The sequence below is a fragment of the Pogona vitticeps genome, chromosome 12 (genome assembly GCF_051106095.1).
Source record: "Pogona vitticeps strain Pit_001003342236 chromosome 12, PviZW2.1, whole genome shotgun sequence".
Classification (NCBI taxonomy): Eukaryota; Metazoa; Chordata; class Lepidosauria; order Squamata; family Agamidae; genus Pogona; species Pogona vitticeps.
The window spans coordinates 22,336,404-22,351,867 of NC_135794.1; the positions used below are offsets into that span (position 1 = coordinate 22,336,404).

Sequence of the window (15,464 nt, forward strand, 5' to 3'; positions counted from 1 at the left end):
CCATCGTAAAGCGATCACTTTTGCGATCGCAAAAAGTTCATTGTAATCCGGTTTCGTCATTAAACGGGGCGCTCGTCTCACGAGGCACCACTGGATAATCTCCTGTCCTATGGCATTTACTGAACAGGGGGGCTTTTTCCCCCCATACATACTAGGCAGGAGCCAGGAGCTGGTTTAGGTCAGTCAGTTGCAACTTCCGGTTATGGAGCTGAGAACTTGAATCCTAGTTTCGTCTTCTAGGAGAAGGGATAGCTGGAGTTACCTGGGGTGTGTGAAATTAATGTGATTGTGTGCTCTGCCAGCCACCATGTAGCCTCAAACAAGTTGCATGATCCCAGAGTACTGCAAGAAGGAGGGGATGGTAAACAGCCTATCAGTGTTTTCCACCTACGAAACCCTGGAAAGGTCACCAGATATCAGAGTCACCTTGATGGCATGTAATAGTTTTTATAGACTGGGCAGATCTGGCAAACATTTTGGCTGTCATGACCTGGAATGCAGTACCCTTGTTTCTAATGTGAGAGCTGTTGTTGTAAAGCAAATAAAATACATTTACTTGTTTTCTCTCTAGGTACATTCCACCTCTGATCTGGGGTAAAAGTGGTCACATCCAGACAGCTCTTTATGGGAAGATGGGGAGAGTAAGATCGCCACATCCTTATGGACTCCGCAAGTACCTCACAATGTCAGATGGTGCAACAGCAACTTTTGACCTCTTCGAACCGTTGGCTGAAAATTGCATTAGAGGTTAGATAACAAGATCTGTTAGTCCATAGCTTATTGACTGAGAAGCTTGTTTAAATAGATAATAATAATAATCTTAGAATGGCAGAGCTGGAAGGAACCCTAAGGATCATTGAGACCGATGTTTCGGGAGACTGTATTGCTACTTTCCATTACTGGGCATACCAAGTTAACACCCACTTCAGAAGTCTGGGCTATATTTGAGCCTTCTATTTTGTGTTTGGCTTTTCAGCATTTAAAACTAGTGCCGTTATGAGTCAGGTACCACCACATAGATTTTTTTCACATAGACCTCATAAGATGCCGTGATTTATGGCCTGAATTTCTAGTTAAGGTAATGGGTACAAAGGAGTTATTTCTGTGAGCTATAAAGAACATAATGCTTAGGATTAAAGTCTCAAAGGCTCTTCCAGGTATAGGATTTCCCCCTCATGCATAAGGGCTTTATTATATCTAGAATCTTTTGTGGGGGGAGTAATGGTTGTTAACATTTATCAGAATATAGGGATTCACTCATTATAATACTGGATATTGTCCTTTAGGAGGCCAAGCCCATGGAACTGTTGCTTCAGCAAATTTTCAGTACTATGAAGAATGTTTTGAATTTCCATTTTCAAATATAGCCCATTTGCCATTAACCCACTGACTGAAATAGTTTGCAACTCCAGTTACGAATTGTTCCCACCCCCCTTTAAAAATGTAGGGAGTGCACCAAGACAAAAATTCCTTTGTTGTCATGAGCTGTCAAGTCAGCTTTGACTTAAGACAACTCTATAAATGACTGCCCTCATTCATAGATGTTTGATAGACAATGATTCAATAATAACAGGGAAAAAGGATGAAAAAAAAGCGGATAAAATCTACTTTCTTTGATTCAGTTACATACATGACAGAACATATTGTATATCTGTCCAGTAACTGGTCTTGCTCTTGAAAGTTGATTATGCCACTGTTCAGTGGACTACAGAAATGTTTTACTGGCTATAACTCTCAGATTGTATAGGATGTATCGTGGGTTCCTTTGATAAAATAAATAGCATAGCACTTGGCCATATACTGAGCAGGAAATGGAGTATCTAAATTATTGTTCTGAAATAACATGCTTATTCTCCTCGTAGACTAATGCTGAGTAATATGAAATTCACCTTACATAGTTTAGTGCATTCTTTTGCTTCCTCTTATGCTCCCTTTTCCACTCCTTTTTTAATCATACAGAAGACATCACTATGGTAATTTGTCCTGGAATAGCCAATCACAGTGAGAAGCAGTATATCCGCACCTTTGTGGACTATGCCCAGAAGAACGGTTATCGATGTGCTGTGTTAAACCACCTTGGGGCCCTGCCAAACATTGAGTTGACTTCGCCACGCATGTTCACTTACGGTAAATGTATTGTTTGCTCTTCCATATCGCCCTTTAGGAATTAGTTTGTGGTTGGAAAAAGCACCCTCGTGTCAGGCACAGGCTAAATTTGGCTCCAAGTGTCTTGTTTACTGACACCTGAAACTAGTGGCCACAGGCTGTGATTAGACACTGTCCCTACCTGTTGATCTCACCAAGCAGGATGACTTATTTGATTTTCTTTTTAAAAGCTGATGAGTCTTTCGAAGCAGGACTCGGTGGCTGGCACAGAAGCCATTGCTTAGGCTAAATCCATGGCAACCTTTCCTGCAAATGTTGATTCTTAAAAAGTCACTCTGCAGTATAAAATATTCTTTGCTTGCCAGTTGCTCAAGAGCAATGGCTGGCCTGATGAAGTGAAGCCGTTCTCCTCTCACCACCATGTTGCCATCCATTAGATGAAGATGAGGATCTGAAGAAAAGAGCATTAGAACACCTTTCCTCCTACAGGATGCATTTATTAAGTGCACACCCACCCTGCTACACAAGCTGGCTGGTAGAGCCTATGGCATTTTTATCTTTAGTTTACTTAGATTACAGTGCCTGAAAAGTGAATCATACACAGCTGTCAAGATGGTTGTAGCCTCTTGGGCAAACAGCTGAGCACCAAGCTGAGCTCTCTTAGCGTTGGAGGAATGGTGAACTGTTTTGCTGATGAAGGCCTGTTGACTCTTCCACTATTTATTCCTGATTGTTTGTGATAAGAATCTCATGCCTCCAGGGCAAGGCCTTCAACCTGATTTTTATAAAATCACTACACTCAGTCGCAGCCCTGAGGAGATAATTCTTACGGTTAAACAACCCAAAGCGCCACTGAAAGGCACTTCACTATCCCTCCTTTTTGTGGTAGTTGGCAATCTTTGTGACTCAAGTCGGTAAACAAGGATTACAAAACGTTTGCGAACATGACAACAAAATGTACTTGTCTCCTAAAATGTATTTGCTGTGCATCTGTTCTCTTTTCTGAAGTGCTTCATTCCCTAATACCAAGCTATGGCACATCTCTCGAGGAGAACATTCTGTCCTTCCTGAGGATGTTGCCATGAATGTAGCACCCTCACCAAACATCTGGCCTGACCATAACAGCTGCATTTTCTTCTCATGGAGATGGCATCCTCTTCCTGTAATGAGTTTGATGAAGTGACAGCATGTAGATATTTTTAGTTGCAACTTTTGGTTTGGGCCCGGTGCCTAGAGAACAGAGACAGAGGCATTTTAAAAGACTGTCTTTGATCTACTACTTAAAATGATGCAAATGTGTCCAGCTGCTGGGGTCCTGTTCAAATGTTCTCGGCAACTGTATATACATCAGGTTTGCTATTAATTCTGTCTCCCCTTGAGGGCTTATCTTCCATCTGTATTGTCTTTTGGAATGTCTCCGTTACCACGCTAGACCTGCATCAATGAACGATTCTGTGGTAATGATATTTTTTTCCCCAAAGGTCTTCCCTTATTAGAAATGCTGTTTTTTTAAAAAAAAATTATGGGGAAAACTTGCAGAGTTTTAAATGAAGCAGTGATTTAAAACTTCCTTGGTCTTTTCATTGCCCACAGGTTGCACCTGGGAATTTGGAGCCATGGTTAACTACATCAAGAAGACCTACCCCCAGACCAAGCTGGTTGTGGTGGGCTTCAGTCTTGGTGGGAATATAGTATGCAAATACCTGGGGGAGAACCAGTCTAACCAGGACTCTGTGTTGTGCTGTGTGAGCGTGTGTCAAGGGTACAGCGCGTTAAGGTAAGCCTCCCATCGCCCTCGGGCCTTTGGCGAAGCAGTGTTTGATCTCCCCTGAAGTCCAAATGAATTTATGGAAAAGCTGCCATCTATTTAAATAATTCCCTTATTTTCATTACCACATGTTGATTGCTTTAATTGATGCCCTCTTCATTCCAATTATATTTAGGGCACAGGAAACCTTTATGCAGTGGGATCAGTGCCGAAGATTTTACAACTTTCTCATGGCAGACAATTTGAAGAAAATAATCTTGTCTCACAGGTACTGCAGTTTGTCTTATACTTCCAGTGAGCTCCATCATCAGGCAGTCACAGGCACTGTTATAAACTGTCCTTACCAAAACAGGCAGGCTGCAAACCTTTCTACCCAACCTGGCCTCACCATTAAGTCAGTTACCATTGAAACCCGTTCAGTTCCTTTTGGGTGGGCAGCTACTAAAGAAATATTCTGATGTATCTGATGTTACCCTTGCTTTCTAAAGCACATGAGAGTCGTGCCGTGCCTAGAATCTGAAAAATGGAGTGCAACAATATGATCTGTGTTTTGCTCTCTCTTTTTCCACACTCCCTCTTAACAGCAGTTAAGGGCTTATTCCTGCATTGCCTTCTGTCCAAACTACCAGGGAAAACAACAACTCTGTGGCACAAAGAGACTCTTCGGTATAGGCTGTGAAACTTGCCTAGTTCATCCCAGAAAACTAAATATTTTGACAGCTTACTTAAAATATTTTAATTTCCCCGTTAAAAGGACTCTTGGTTGCAAATGTGTGCAGCTTTTGGTAGGGATGAAAGACAGCTTGTTTAATCACCCCAAACATTTTGTCTCCATAATGAATGCATCCTTTATGTTGAAGGCAGTTCCCTGGACCACACTGTCCCCCATACTCCCTTCTCTACCACTGCCATTTGGCAGACGTGGCACAGGGTCTACCACCTGCCACTCTGATACTGTTGTTCTGGCCACTGGGCATCCCCTCCTGGATCTCACATATCTTGTGGCAGATGTCCCCAGTGAATGGCATATGCTGAGATAACCATTCCAAGTGTCTTATGAGCCAGTGTCTTTGCACTTCTATAATTTGAACACAGCCAGATGGAGAAATAGCTATATCCCCAATTATTGGCTTGGTCACTGAGGCCATTCATAGCTCAAGGTCAGCGATGGCGAACCTATGGCACGCGTGCCACAGCTGGCATGCAGAGCCCTTTCTGCGGGCACCGGAGCCATAAGTCGCCAGATCGCTACCTCCCCCCCCCCCCCCGCCCAAGCAGCCAAACCTGCAGAGGCAGGTGCAGCCACGGTGCTGGCACTTCAACAGGCGGTGGGCCAGGATCCAGAGCAGCTGGTGCTGGTGGTGGATCTGGAGTGGGGTCTCGAGGCACTTCCCTGCCCAGGATTCCCCTTTCCGCCGCTGTGGCCCGCCATCTGCTGGGTTGTTGTTTTTTGTTTGTTTTTCAGCTTGAGCATTTGGGCCCAAAAAAGGTTTACCATCACTGCTCTAGCTTGACACTGCCAGATTAAGAGTTCTGACTGCAAAAAGGTTCTTTGCAAAATAATCTGTGGCTATTGTGACCTGTGAAACATTTGCTCTTAACTGGCTTCGATGGAAGTCCTCACCACCACGAAACGGTGTGCCTTTTCAGAAGCAGTTAGATTCCTGCAACTTTCACTTTGTGGCACTCCACAATTTCCCATGTCTGAACTCTCTCCAGATGCAGTTTCAACTATATCAGGTGTGACCGAACCAGAATTAACCAGTTTTGGGTCTTTCTCACTATTTGTTTTTAAAATTACATCCTGCCCTTCCAAGACACTAGAGCTGATCCTGCCCATCTAATTTTGAAAAAACTTGGCTTGACATTTCTGGCTCAGTATAAGTCACTAAGCATCGGGGTGGGAGCATTGTGACACAAAATAGACATGTTGACATGGATTATGAGACTTCTCCACCTAAACAGACCTCAGGGTGTACATTTCTGTAGCAACTTCAGAGTAGGACCCCTGCTTGGTTTGCCTAAACTGCTGCTACTTTCTATTGTATTTCAGGCAAGCTTTGTTCACTGAGAACTCCAAAAAGCCTCAATGTTTGGCAGATACAGACTTGAACAGACTTCACACTGCGACATCACTCATGCAGATTGATGACAACATCATGAGGTATGCTAGGAAGCAGCTTGGCAACATCCCCTCATATATTGCAGGCTTTGCCCAGCCCAACACACTCTGGGTGTTTTGGACCATGATTCTCATCATCCCCAGCCCACAGAGCCGATAATGAGATTAGTAAAACATATGGAGGAAGCCACGTTGAGGAAGGCTGCTGTATTAACGATTCCATCTTTTTGACATGAAGGCTGTTCTGAATAAAATTGCACATATAACTCCCAACCATTCTTTACTCGGCTTCTTGTTTAGAAATTTGGTTTACTATGAGCTGGCTTTTTATACAGTTAGCATGCTGAGCAGGGCAGTTGAGGAGGACATATTGGGCATGGCTTATTCATAGGGCCGTTACAAGTCAGAAGCAACTTGACAGCACAGAACAACAGCAGTATCTAGTACATTTGTAGGAGTGAGAATTTGGAGTGTTGCCTGATCAGAATCTGACTGTGTAGTTGAGCTTGTACTATATTTCTGTCAGATCAGTCTTCAGCCTTCACTAGAAATCTTTGTCTTATGTAAGAACCTGGAATTTTGCTCAGCATCCTCCCATCATTACTCTTGTTGAGTGGTGCACTTTGAACAGTGGAAGAGCTATCTGGTGCAAGTATCATATTAGCACCAAGAGTGTCATTCTGTTAGAATACCTCATATTCTCCAAGGCTGGACTGTTTAAGCATTTTCATTGAGGGTTCAGATGGGAAATATTGTATACCTGCAATATTTCAGATTTGTAGGTTTAGCAACATATCTTTCCGTACTGTGTATTCAAGTACAGATGGAGAGCTTTTGTTTGTTTGTTTGTTCAGTTGTTTAGTCATGTCCAACTCTTCGTGACCCCATGGACCAGAGAGCTTTCCCCCTCTCTTATTCTGACAGCTGCAGATACCCCCTCTGTGTTGCATCTTTTTAAAAAGAATGTTTGACTGTCTTGTCAATGCTTACCACTTTCTACACGTTGTGTTATATAGCTGAACATCTGTCTTGGAGTTTCTTGGGTAGGTTTTCCCGCAGAGAAATATACCTTTCAGTAGTCTTCAGTAGAAACTAGTGAAAACATTTCCTTGGCTAGGAAATTGTTTCTCCTGTACATAAAGCTTTATGGCAGCAGATCCGCCCGTTCCCAGAGGAATCCCTGTATTTGCTGCCTCGTGTTTTTCCTGTGTAGAACTTGGATTCCCAGTAGGTGAAATAGGAGTTGCCAAAACCCCTATGAGCATCTGCCTCCGTGCTTATTTTTGCTTGCATCTGTCTGTTTAACCATGATTAGTAGGAGAACCGGCAGTATGAGGAGCCCTGCAAATTGGGCCCATGTTAGACAGTTCTTGTTGGTTAAAACCGAAATCTGACTGGAGGGGAAAGTCACTCTGCATTTTCAGATGGGAGAATTAGTCTATTGTATCTGAAGGGGGAGGTTCTAGTAACAGAGTTTGTCTAACTTTGCCCTTGTAAAACCTAAACAGACCTCAGGGGGTGTACGGTGTGTAGAGATCAAGTTAATTTGTGTTTGGTTGGGGGAATTCTTCTAGTTTTTTATGTCGAATTAGAAGAAATTAGCAAGGGATACAGTAGCAAGAAAATCTCTTGAATGTTTCTTGTCCTACCTTAGAAAATTCCATGGCTACAACTCCTTAAAGGAATACTATGAGAAGGAGAGCTGTCTGCACTACTTGCACAGAGTAAGTTACACATGAATATTGCTCTGTTGTTTTTCTTTTTGTTGGAATTGAAAGCCATATACTTTTACCCTGGCATGCGGTGTTTGTATGTGCGTGTATGTATTAGATATGGGATGGAGTGAAAACCAGCTCAGCACAAGTAAGAATAAGTTTTGAAACATGGGTAAGGGTGTATAGTTAAATGTACAGCTTTGTCAACTGCCCTGAGAACATAAATAGATTTGGGATATAGATTATTTTTTGGAGCACATATGGCTCAGTGATTGTTTGAGTCAGAAAACTGAGCCAGCTGGTATCATCAGGGATGTTGTTTGGCGACCTATTGATTAAGTCCTTTGAGATGCAGCCTTGCAATATCTCAAGTCTCATCTTGCCTGTCTTCCTTTAATAACTGCAGCTCTCAAGGCTGTGATGTCTGGCCAGGTTGACTTTTGAATTTTCCCACTCCTCTCCCGGTCCTCTTCCCAAGCTTTATACGTTTGGCTTCCCCAGGACTGATGAGAAATTCTCTGGGGCTCAAAAAAGCGTGTGTTTCATCCTTTTGAAAATACAGTACTTTGGTAGCCCAATAAATGTACCGTGTTTTCCTGAAAATAAGACAGGGTCGTATATTAATTTTTGCTCCAAAAACGCATTAGGGCTTATTTTCGGGGGATGATTTTTTTTCATGTACAACAATCTACATTTATTCAAATGCAGTCATGTCATCTTCTGATTGCTGCACAATGCTGCACAATAATGGAGGGCGGGATTTCACTTAACTGGGGCTTATTTTGGGGGTAGGGCTTATATTATGAGCATCCTGAAAAATCATACTAGGGCTAATTTTCATGTTTGGTCTTATTTTCGGGGAAACAGGGTAGCAGCTGGTTCTATTGTCTGAAAATCACACGTGGTGCTCTTCTTTTTCTGTCTCTGCAGATCTGTGTTCCCCTCCTGCTAGTTAATGCTGCTGATGACCCTCTGGTTCATGATAGTCTCTTATCTATTCCAAAAGCCCTTTCAGGTGAGCTGAAGTCCTCAGTAAACAGGCTTTTCCTTCTGAACCTGACAGTATTATGGGGAAAACGCACATCTACTGGCTATACTGAAAGATCATTCTGAATCCCAAATACACTGTAAGGCACAAATGATTGCATTAGCCTGAACATAGTGTTTGGGCCGCTGTGAAGACAGTTTTGTGATTTCAGAAATGTTTGAGACTGCTGATGCATGGAGTTTCTCATGCAGTTATTGTTCTTTACGGCCCCCATCAGTTTGCATGCATTGTGGAGAGTATACAAGGCCAGATCCCCTCCCCAGAAGAGGAATGTTTGGGGGCGATCAGATTTCTAATAGGAGCAGTTAGAAAAGTGCACCATAAATGTGGGTTTCTGCAGATTGCGACCCTGCCTTGTGCCTGGTGTCGGCTGCTTAGAGCAGGAAGACTGTGTCTGCGATCAGAGCTCTGTTGGCAGCCTGTCAAGTGCATATCTTGACGAGAAGAACGGTCTTCCTTTCCTGAAAATCTGTGATTGTATTCCATCACTGTGCAAAATATGCTGTTAAGACGCATTCTAAATCTTACTTTTTTTCCCACTGTTTCAGAAAAGCGGGAGAATGTCATGTTTGTTTTGCCTCTACACGGAGGTCACCTGGGCTTCTTTGAGGGCGCCGTCCTCTTTCCTGAGCCCCTCACCTGGATGGATAAGCTTGTGGTGCAGTACGCCAATGCTATCTGTCAGTGGGAGAAGACTAAGTCCCTGTGCTCTGATGCAGAACAATCATCTGGCCAAGAATAAACGGTCCCAGGAGATGTTTCAGGTTGTCTCACCTTAATCCCCGTCTTCTGGAACTTGTCTCTTCTTCCTCCTGCTTTTCCAGGCCAGTCTTCTGAACCCCTTGATCTTGGGCATTGGACCGCAGTGTTTCATGCCAAAGCAGATCTGCGACACAAGGAGTTTCATAGCTGGTTTTGAGCAACTTGGGTATCTTATCTGAATGTTCACAGTGCTCTCGTCCATGGAGAAAACTGATCCACTGTGTTGAGGGATGGCTCGCTCTTGGGAGCGTCAAGGTTCCGAAAGCAGTGCAGCAACAGAACCTCTTTGAAAGGAGCAAGCAGTTCCAGTGCTCTTTCCCTTTGGCTCACACGTCCGCTCCGATCACAAGAGAAAAGCAAACAGAAGAACAGCCTCCTTGGGGTTTTTTTTGAGCAAAACCTAAATAGCTGTCACTACTGTGAGTCATAGGTTCCATTCTCTTTGTGGTTGCATTTGCCTCGCCAGCCCCACACAACCCACTAAGGGGAGAAGTTTATGTCATTCCGTAGAAGAAGCCAGCAGTTCACATTTACAAGTTGTCTGTATGGCCGCCCACAAAATCAAGGAAGAAGACGTGGAATTTTGAGTTTTTCGGATTCTTATCCCTCTGTGAAAGCAAGGAACCATGTTCTTTTCGATTAAAGCACTGCTAGGTTTTGAGATTGTTTTGAAAGAACTTGGAATCTTATCAGCACTTCGGTTTCCCCAGAATATTGGCGTGGATGGCCGAGTGCATTCGTCACATGTTGCGTTATTGTCAGGACTTCACACATAGGAGGCTTCTGAGTAGATCAGTCCAATGGATTCTCTTTCTCTCTCTCTCTTTTATTTTTTTACCACTTGAGACTACACAAGTAGCCTTGTGAGACTTGCCTTTTGTAATGTAAGGAGTTTTATTTTGACACAAGACTTTTGTGTGCTCTTAACCCAGGCCTTTTAATACCATCTCTGGATGGAAGCCAGTTGATAGCAGTCTGTGGGTAGTTCAGGTCCCCTTTAGAATAGTTCCCCCCCCCCAGCAAATCTGTGTCTATGCTCATAGGAAATCTGTGTGTGAGAGGTAGAATCCACAAGATACCCATGCTCTTTGCCTCACCCTGGTCTCTTGGGCTCATGAGGGCAGCCCATGAAAAATAAAGCCGCCAAAGTTTAAGGCACCTAGTGGCTATTTCAGTTTGACGTGGTAAGGATGGGACGTGTCCGCTACGCCAAATAGCAAAACGTGTTTCCGTATTTAAATGCCTCTGCAATTGTTTGGTTCCATAAGACAAATTTCATGAGTCTAGCACTACATGTTGTTGTCTTTTAGCACAAGAAAATGCTGCCTATTACATTAAGATAAGATGTGCCGAGGAAGCGATCTCTTTGCTACCATAGAATTGAGAGAGAGAGATCTGTACTGAAGTATTTTTTGCCTGCAAGGGAAAGAAGTGTTCTATCAGGATGGTGATAATGGTTATGTTTGGAAGAATCTGGTTTATAAATCCCTGTATTAAGATAGTAACAGAACTCTGTGGTCAGACTGCTTTGCTTTTACTCCGCTCTGGAAGTGTTCCCATGTAGCAGCCCCATTCATCACTGTTTCTTACAGTAACCCTCACATCAAAATGTCTCCCTATCAGTTAGCACTTTATTATTTTTAACTGTTATTTCGCTAGCTAGGCACTTTAATTCTAGGGTTCCTTTGTTTGGGGGTTTGTTTTTGTTTGCTTGCTTGCTTTTACCTTGGGTAGGAAGCCTTTCTTAGAGGGTTTGCTGGCATCCCCTGGGTCAGCTTTGAAATTCAGAAACATTTGTGCTTTGTTTATGGTGTGGTGTTGTTTTCTTTAAGTGAGCAATAATTAAGTGTTGCAACAAAGGTGGATTTTTCCCCATCAAATGTCAAGATTCCCTTCAGTCTTAGTCCAGCAGTCTTGGCCTGTTCAGCAGACTCTGCAACTTAAATCACATTTTATCTGGTGAAAGGATTCGGGCTCTCTTCCTCCCCAAGACAAGGGGAAATGATGGAGCCACCCAGTGCAGGATTCAGGTAGTGTGCATAAAGCTTTCCTTCTGTGTCTTCCTGAACAGCAGGCTTTGTATCCTTTCTCATCCTGTTTCTCCATCATCCTTTAGCAAGTTCTGGTACATTCTGAAATGTACAGAATCCAATATAAGGACCCTAAAAACGTCATGCACAGCTGACATGGTGGCTTGCACTGCTGAGAATTTTTCTTCCTACCGGAGCAGAATCGGATGTTTCAGTTACTTTTGTTCAGTATAGGACACAAGATGGGAGTTAATGTGGTTCATTCATTTCCTGTGGACTGTTTGTAAGGAGTTCTGCGGTTGGTTCACAATACATCGCCATCCAGCGTTATTAGCTTGCCCTCCTCCTCAGCCTGAAGCTGATTCCCAGCAGCTAGTAGGAAAAGTAGTGCAACTTGACCTGCTGCCAAGACCCATCTTTCTCTTCAACCATGCTTTGCAGCAGACTTTTAGCACGAGGGAAGTTGTTTTGGCTTTTACCCAAAGACCTTGCAATTAAAATGAACAGAGTGTAACTTAAAAGTATAAACATAGGTTTTTCATATCTTCTCCTGCTGAAAGTGGATGGCGGGGCTGCACCGCTTACTTGAATTTTTTTTTAAGGGTCCAGGAACTGCAGATTGGTTTCCCAAGTAAGCAAGAAAGGGAGTCAGTGCCTTCTTTCGATGGCATTCTTCAGCTTTGGTGCTCAGGGACGGGGTGGCTGTGCACCAGTATACTGTCGCCTTTTTTGGGAGAAGAGCTATAATTTAAAATGTTGAGGGGGGGGGAATTCTTAAAACAAACAAAAGTGTCAGAATCAATTTGAAGATGTGTTTGTTCATGAAGGATAGAAAGAGACTTTGGGCATCATCCCACAGATATGGAGCCATACAGAGGACCAATCCCAAGGCGCTTTGTTCAGAGGTGTAATCGTTATGTTCAAAAATTGTTGCTTGTTTGTTTTTTCCTTGCCCTGAGAATAAGTCCAGAAATGAGATGGTCTCTTGGGTCTGCCAGAGTCTGTTCTGCTACTGCAGGGGAAAGCATGGTATGGTGATGAGAGCTTGACTAAGATGAAGTAGTTAAACAGATTTGAGGTTTCGGGGGGGGGGGGGGAGAAGCAGCAGCTACACAAGTCGAAACTGGGACTGGTATTTGTCCCTGAAATCATGACAAGGAAATGAACAAAGGGGAGATGGTAGTTTGTATCAGTAAGTACATTGTCCCAGCAGGAAAATTATGAGCAAGAAGGTGGTTTCAGATGTGCCAGCCGCACCTCCAGGCCCTTCCCAGAGATCTGTATTTATTGGCACTTTGGCTGGGCTGGGCTGTTCTGCACTGGTCTCAGTGGCATGAGGGTGCAAGGGCAGCCTTTCCTTAAAGTTCGGAGATTGGAAGTGTGGGCCCTTTGCTCTCCTTGAAGCGCAAGGATCCAATTCCCATAGGGGTGCGCCATGTGACACCCATGGGATCTGTGGCCTTCATCCTGTGTGAACATTCTCTCGCTCTTTCTACTTACGTTTCTGTCTGGAATAAGTTTCTTTTGCCCACTTCTCCCTTGAGGTACCTTTGGGATGGCGACATGGCAGAATGACATGAAATTGTCCGGGTTAAAATGGGGGAAACAATCTGTGTCGTTTTATATCAGTAATTTTACTGTATAACATTTCTACATCTGGTGTTCTGTTCTCTTTTTTTTTTTGCTGGTCACATGAACAGCACAACCATAAAAGGGCAGCATTTATTAAGCAGGAACTGAGAATTGGTATTTCCCATCCCCGCTACTTCTTCCCCATCACTGCCAGATGGGACCAGCCTTTCTTTTTTCCTTTGTGCAGGATTTGTCCCCGTTACCTTCTCTGTCCCTGAGACCATCAAACCGAATCTGTTAATTAAGGGAGCAACCCATTGTCTCCTGAGATATTTGCTCTTGTGGTTCAGCAAAATACTGTGGGCCTTTTTTGCAGTAGCAGGACCATTTTTGGACTTTGGCTGGAAGCAGCAAGTGTCTTTGCTAGTGCGGACAGCCTTGCCGCTATTCCCTGTGGTTCAGTTTCATATCAGAGTGGCTAGGTTTAAAAAAGGAAAAAAAAAAGGGGGGGGGTAGCTTATCCCAACGTCAGCACTAGCTGTTGTAAACTCGGAACTTGGAGAGCTTAACTCTGTCATCAGCAGTCGTATCCTATCCACAGGAATCTAATAAAGCCATAGATTCATTCTGGATAAGAGAACATTCCCGGTCTTGTTGTTTTTCTCCTCCTGAACAACCCAAGCAGAGCGATATCCTAAACACACCTCAGGAAGCCAGACCAGTACCTGTGCACTCTTTGATTTCCATCACTGCAGCTGCCTTACTCAGAGTGAGTTGAGTGTTTGGGTTTTAATTTTATTTTTATTTTTGTCCAAGTCTCGGGGGGGTGGTTGGCAGTTTTTGTTTCCAAATAGACCTTTCAGAAACCGCATTCCCGAATTCTTTGGAAACAAAAAAACAAAAACAAAAAACCACACACACAAAAAATGCTGCCCTGAAAAAGTTTCATGTTTGCAAGCGATTCTTCATCGTGACCGGTTCCTTTCTGAACTCTTAGGAGCTGGTTGTTTTGGGGGACAAACATTTGCAACTAGCAATGCAATTTTTTTTTCTAAATCTGCTAAGGTTTCATGTTTTAATCAAAGTGTCCCTTTTTTCCCCCCTTAATTTTTGTTTTCTGTGTGGGCTAGACAGAGGTCATTGCGGAACAGAGTAATTTTGTTATATTTGATTCAATGGATTTCTTTGCTTAAAAAAAAATAAAGAACTTTCTGAGTTCGGAACGAGTTCTTCTGTCTCATCATTGATGCCTGTGCCTCCCTTCAAACAGAGGTGGGTAGTCCTAAACTTGTGGGATAATCCAGCTGGTCTTTTACTGGAATTGAGAGGTCTGCCGACCAGGGACGCACATGTGATCCCTGGAATTCGGGCAGGGTACAACGGGACATGGTGGTGCTGTGGGTTAAACCGCAGAGGTCTCTGTGCTGCAGGGTCAGAAGACCTGCAGTCGTAAGATCGAATCCATGGGATGGAGGGAGCTCCCGTCGCTAGTCCCAGCTCCTGCCAACCTAGCCGTTCGAAAGCATGTAAAAATGTGAGTAGATAAATAGGTACCACCTCGGTGGGAAGGTCACGGCATTCCGGGTCTAGTCGCACTGACCATGTGACCATGGAAAGATTGTCTTCGGACAAAACGTTGGTTCTACGGGTTGGAAACGGGGATGAGCACCGCACCCTAGAGTCGGACACGACTGGACTAAATGTCAAGGGAAACCTTTACAAACAGAAAGAGGAACTGTGATTTCTTTCCAGCTCTCTGTTAAATGCTTTGAGAGACGATAATCTTAACCTTACCTTGACATAACATGGGATAATTTCATTTAGAAAGGGTGGCACAGGAAAGCCGGGCCCCGTCTCTATCCACTCTTCCTTTCAATAAGCATTTAGTATCTCTGGAAAGGGTGACGTGCTCCCGAGGTAGGCGGCATGACTAGCCTCTATTCCAAAAAGGCCCCATGCTTTCTGCAGCTTCAGCCCCCACATCCTGTTTGCTTTGAATGAGAGCCAGGGCTTTAATGAATGCACCTCTTGTAGACCCTTTCCTCCCCCTGCCCGCCGCCCATTTCAAGAGGGACCCCTCGCCGGCTTGCTTTGCAAATCAGGCAGCCGTGGTATTTAGCAGTGAGGACCTGGGTGGAGATGGCCATTAATCTGATTTCACGGAACAAGAGGCAGAACGGAGGAGAGAACCGTTTTCTGTTTAGCTAGCCTTCCTGCTTTCCGTTCATGCCGATCTGGGGGTGTGCCTCCTCTAGCATGGGTAGTTTGAACAGAAGAGGTCAAGCGATTCTATCACTACAGTCTTGATTGCTGAGGTCCGAAGGTATTTAACAGGCTTTTG

At 43.8% G+C, this 15,464-nt stretch overlaps 1 protein-coding gene across 2 annotated transcripts in view; it reads left to right on the top strand.

Annotated features, from left to right (window-relative positions):
* ABHD2 (abhydrolase domain containing 2, acylglycerol lipase) overlaps positions 1-14,346 on the top strand; it is a 30,685-nt gene extending 16,339 nt beyond the window's left edge. For both annotated transcript variants that reach the window (XM_020781713.3, XM_020781714.3), the window contains exons 4-11: positions 572-747; positions 1,960-2,127; positions 3,700-3,883; positions 4,050-4,142; positions 5,928-6,038; positions 7,651-7,720; positions 8,642-8,726; positions 9,308-14,346. In XM_020781713.3, coding sequence (XP_020637372.1) covers positions 572-747; positions 1,960-2,127; positions 3,700-3,883; positions 4,050-4,142; positions 5,928-6,038; positions 7,651-7,720; positions 8,642-8,726; positions 9,308-9,501 — 1,081 coding nt within the window. In that variant the 3' untranslated portion in view covers positions 9,502-14,346. The remainder of the gene's footprint in view (positions 1-571; positions 748-1,959; positions 2,128-3,699; positions 3,884-4,049; positions 4,143-5,927; positions 6,039-7,650; positions 7,721-8,641; positions 8,727-9,307) is intronic.
* Positions 14,347-15,464: the final 1,118 nt, after the last annotated feature.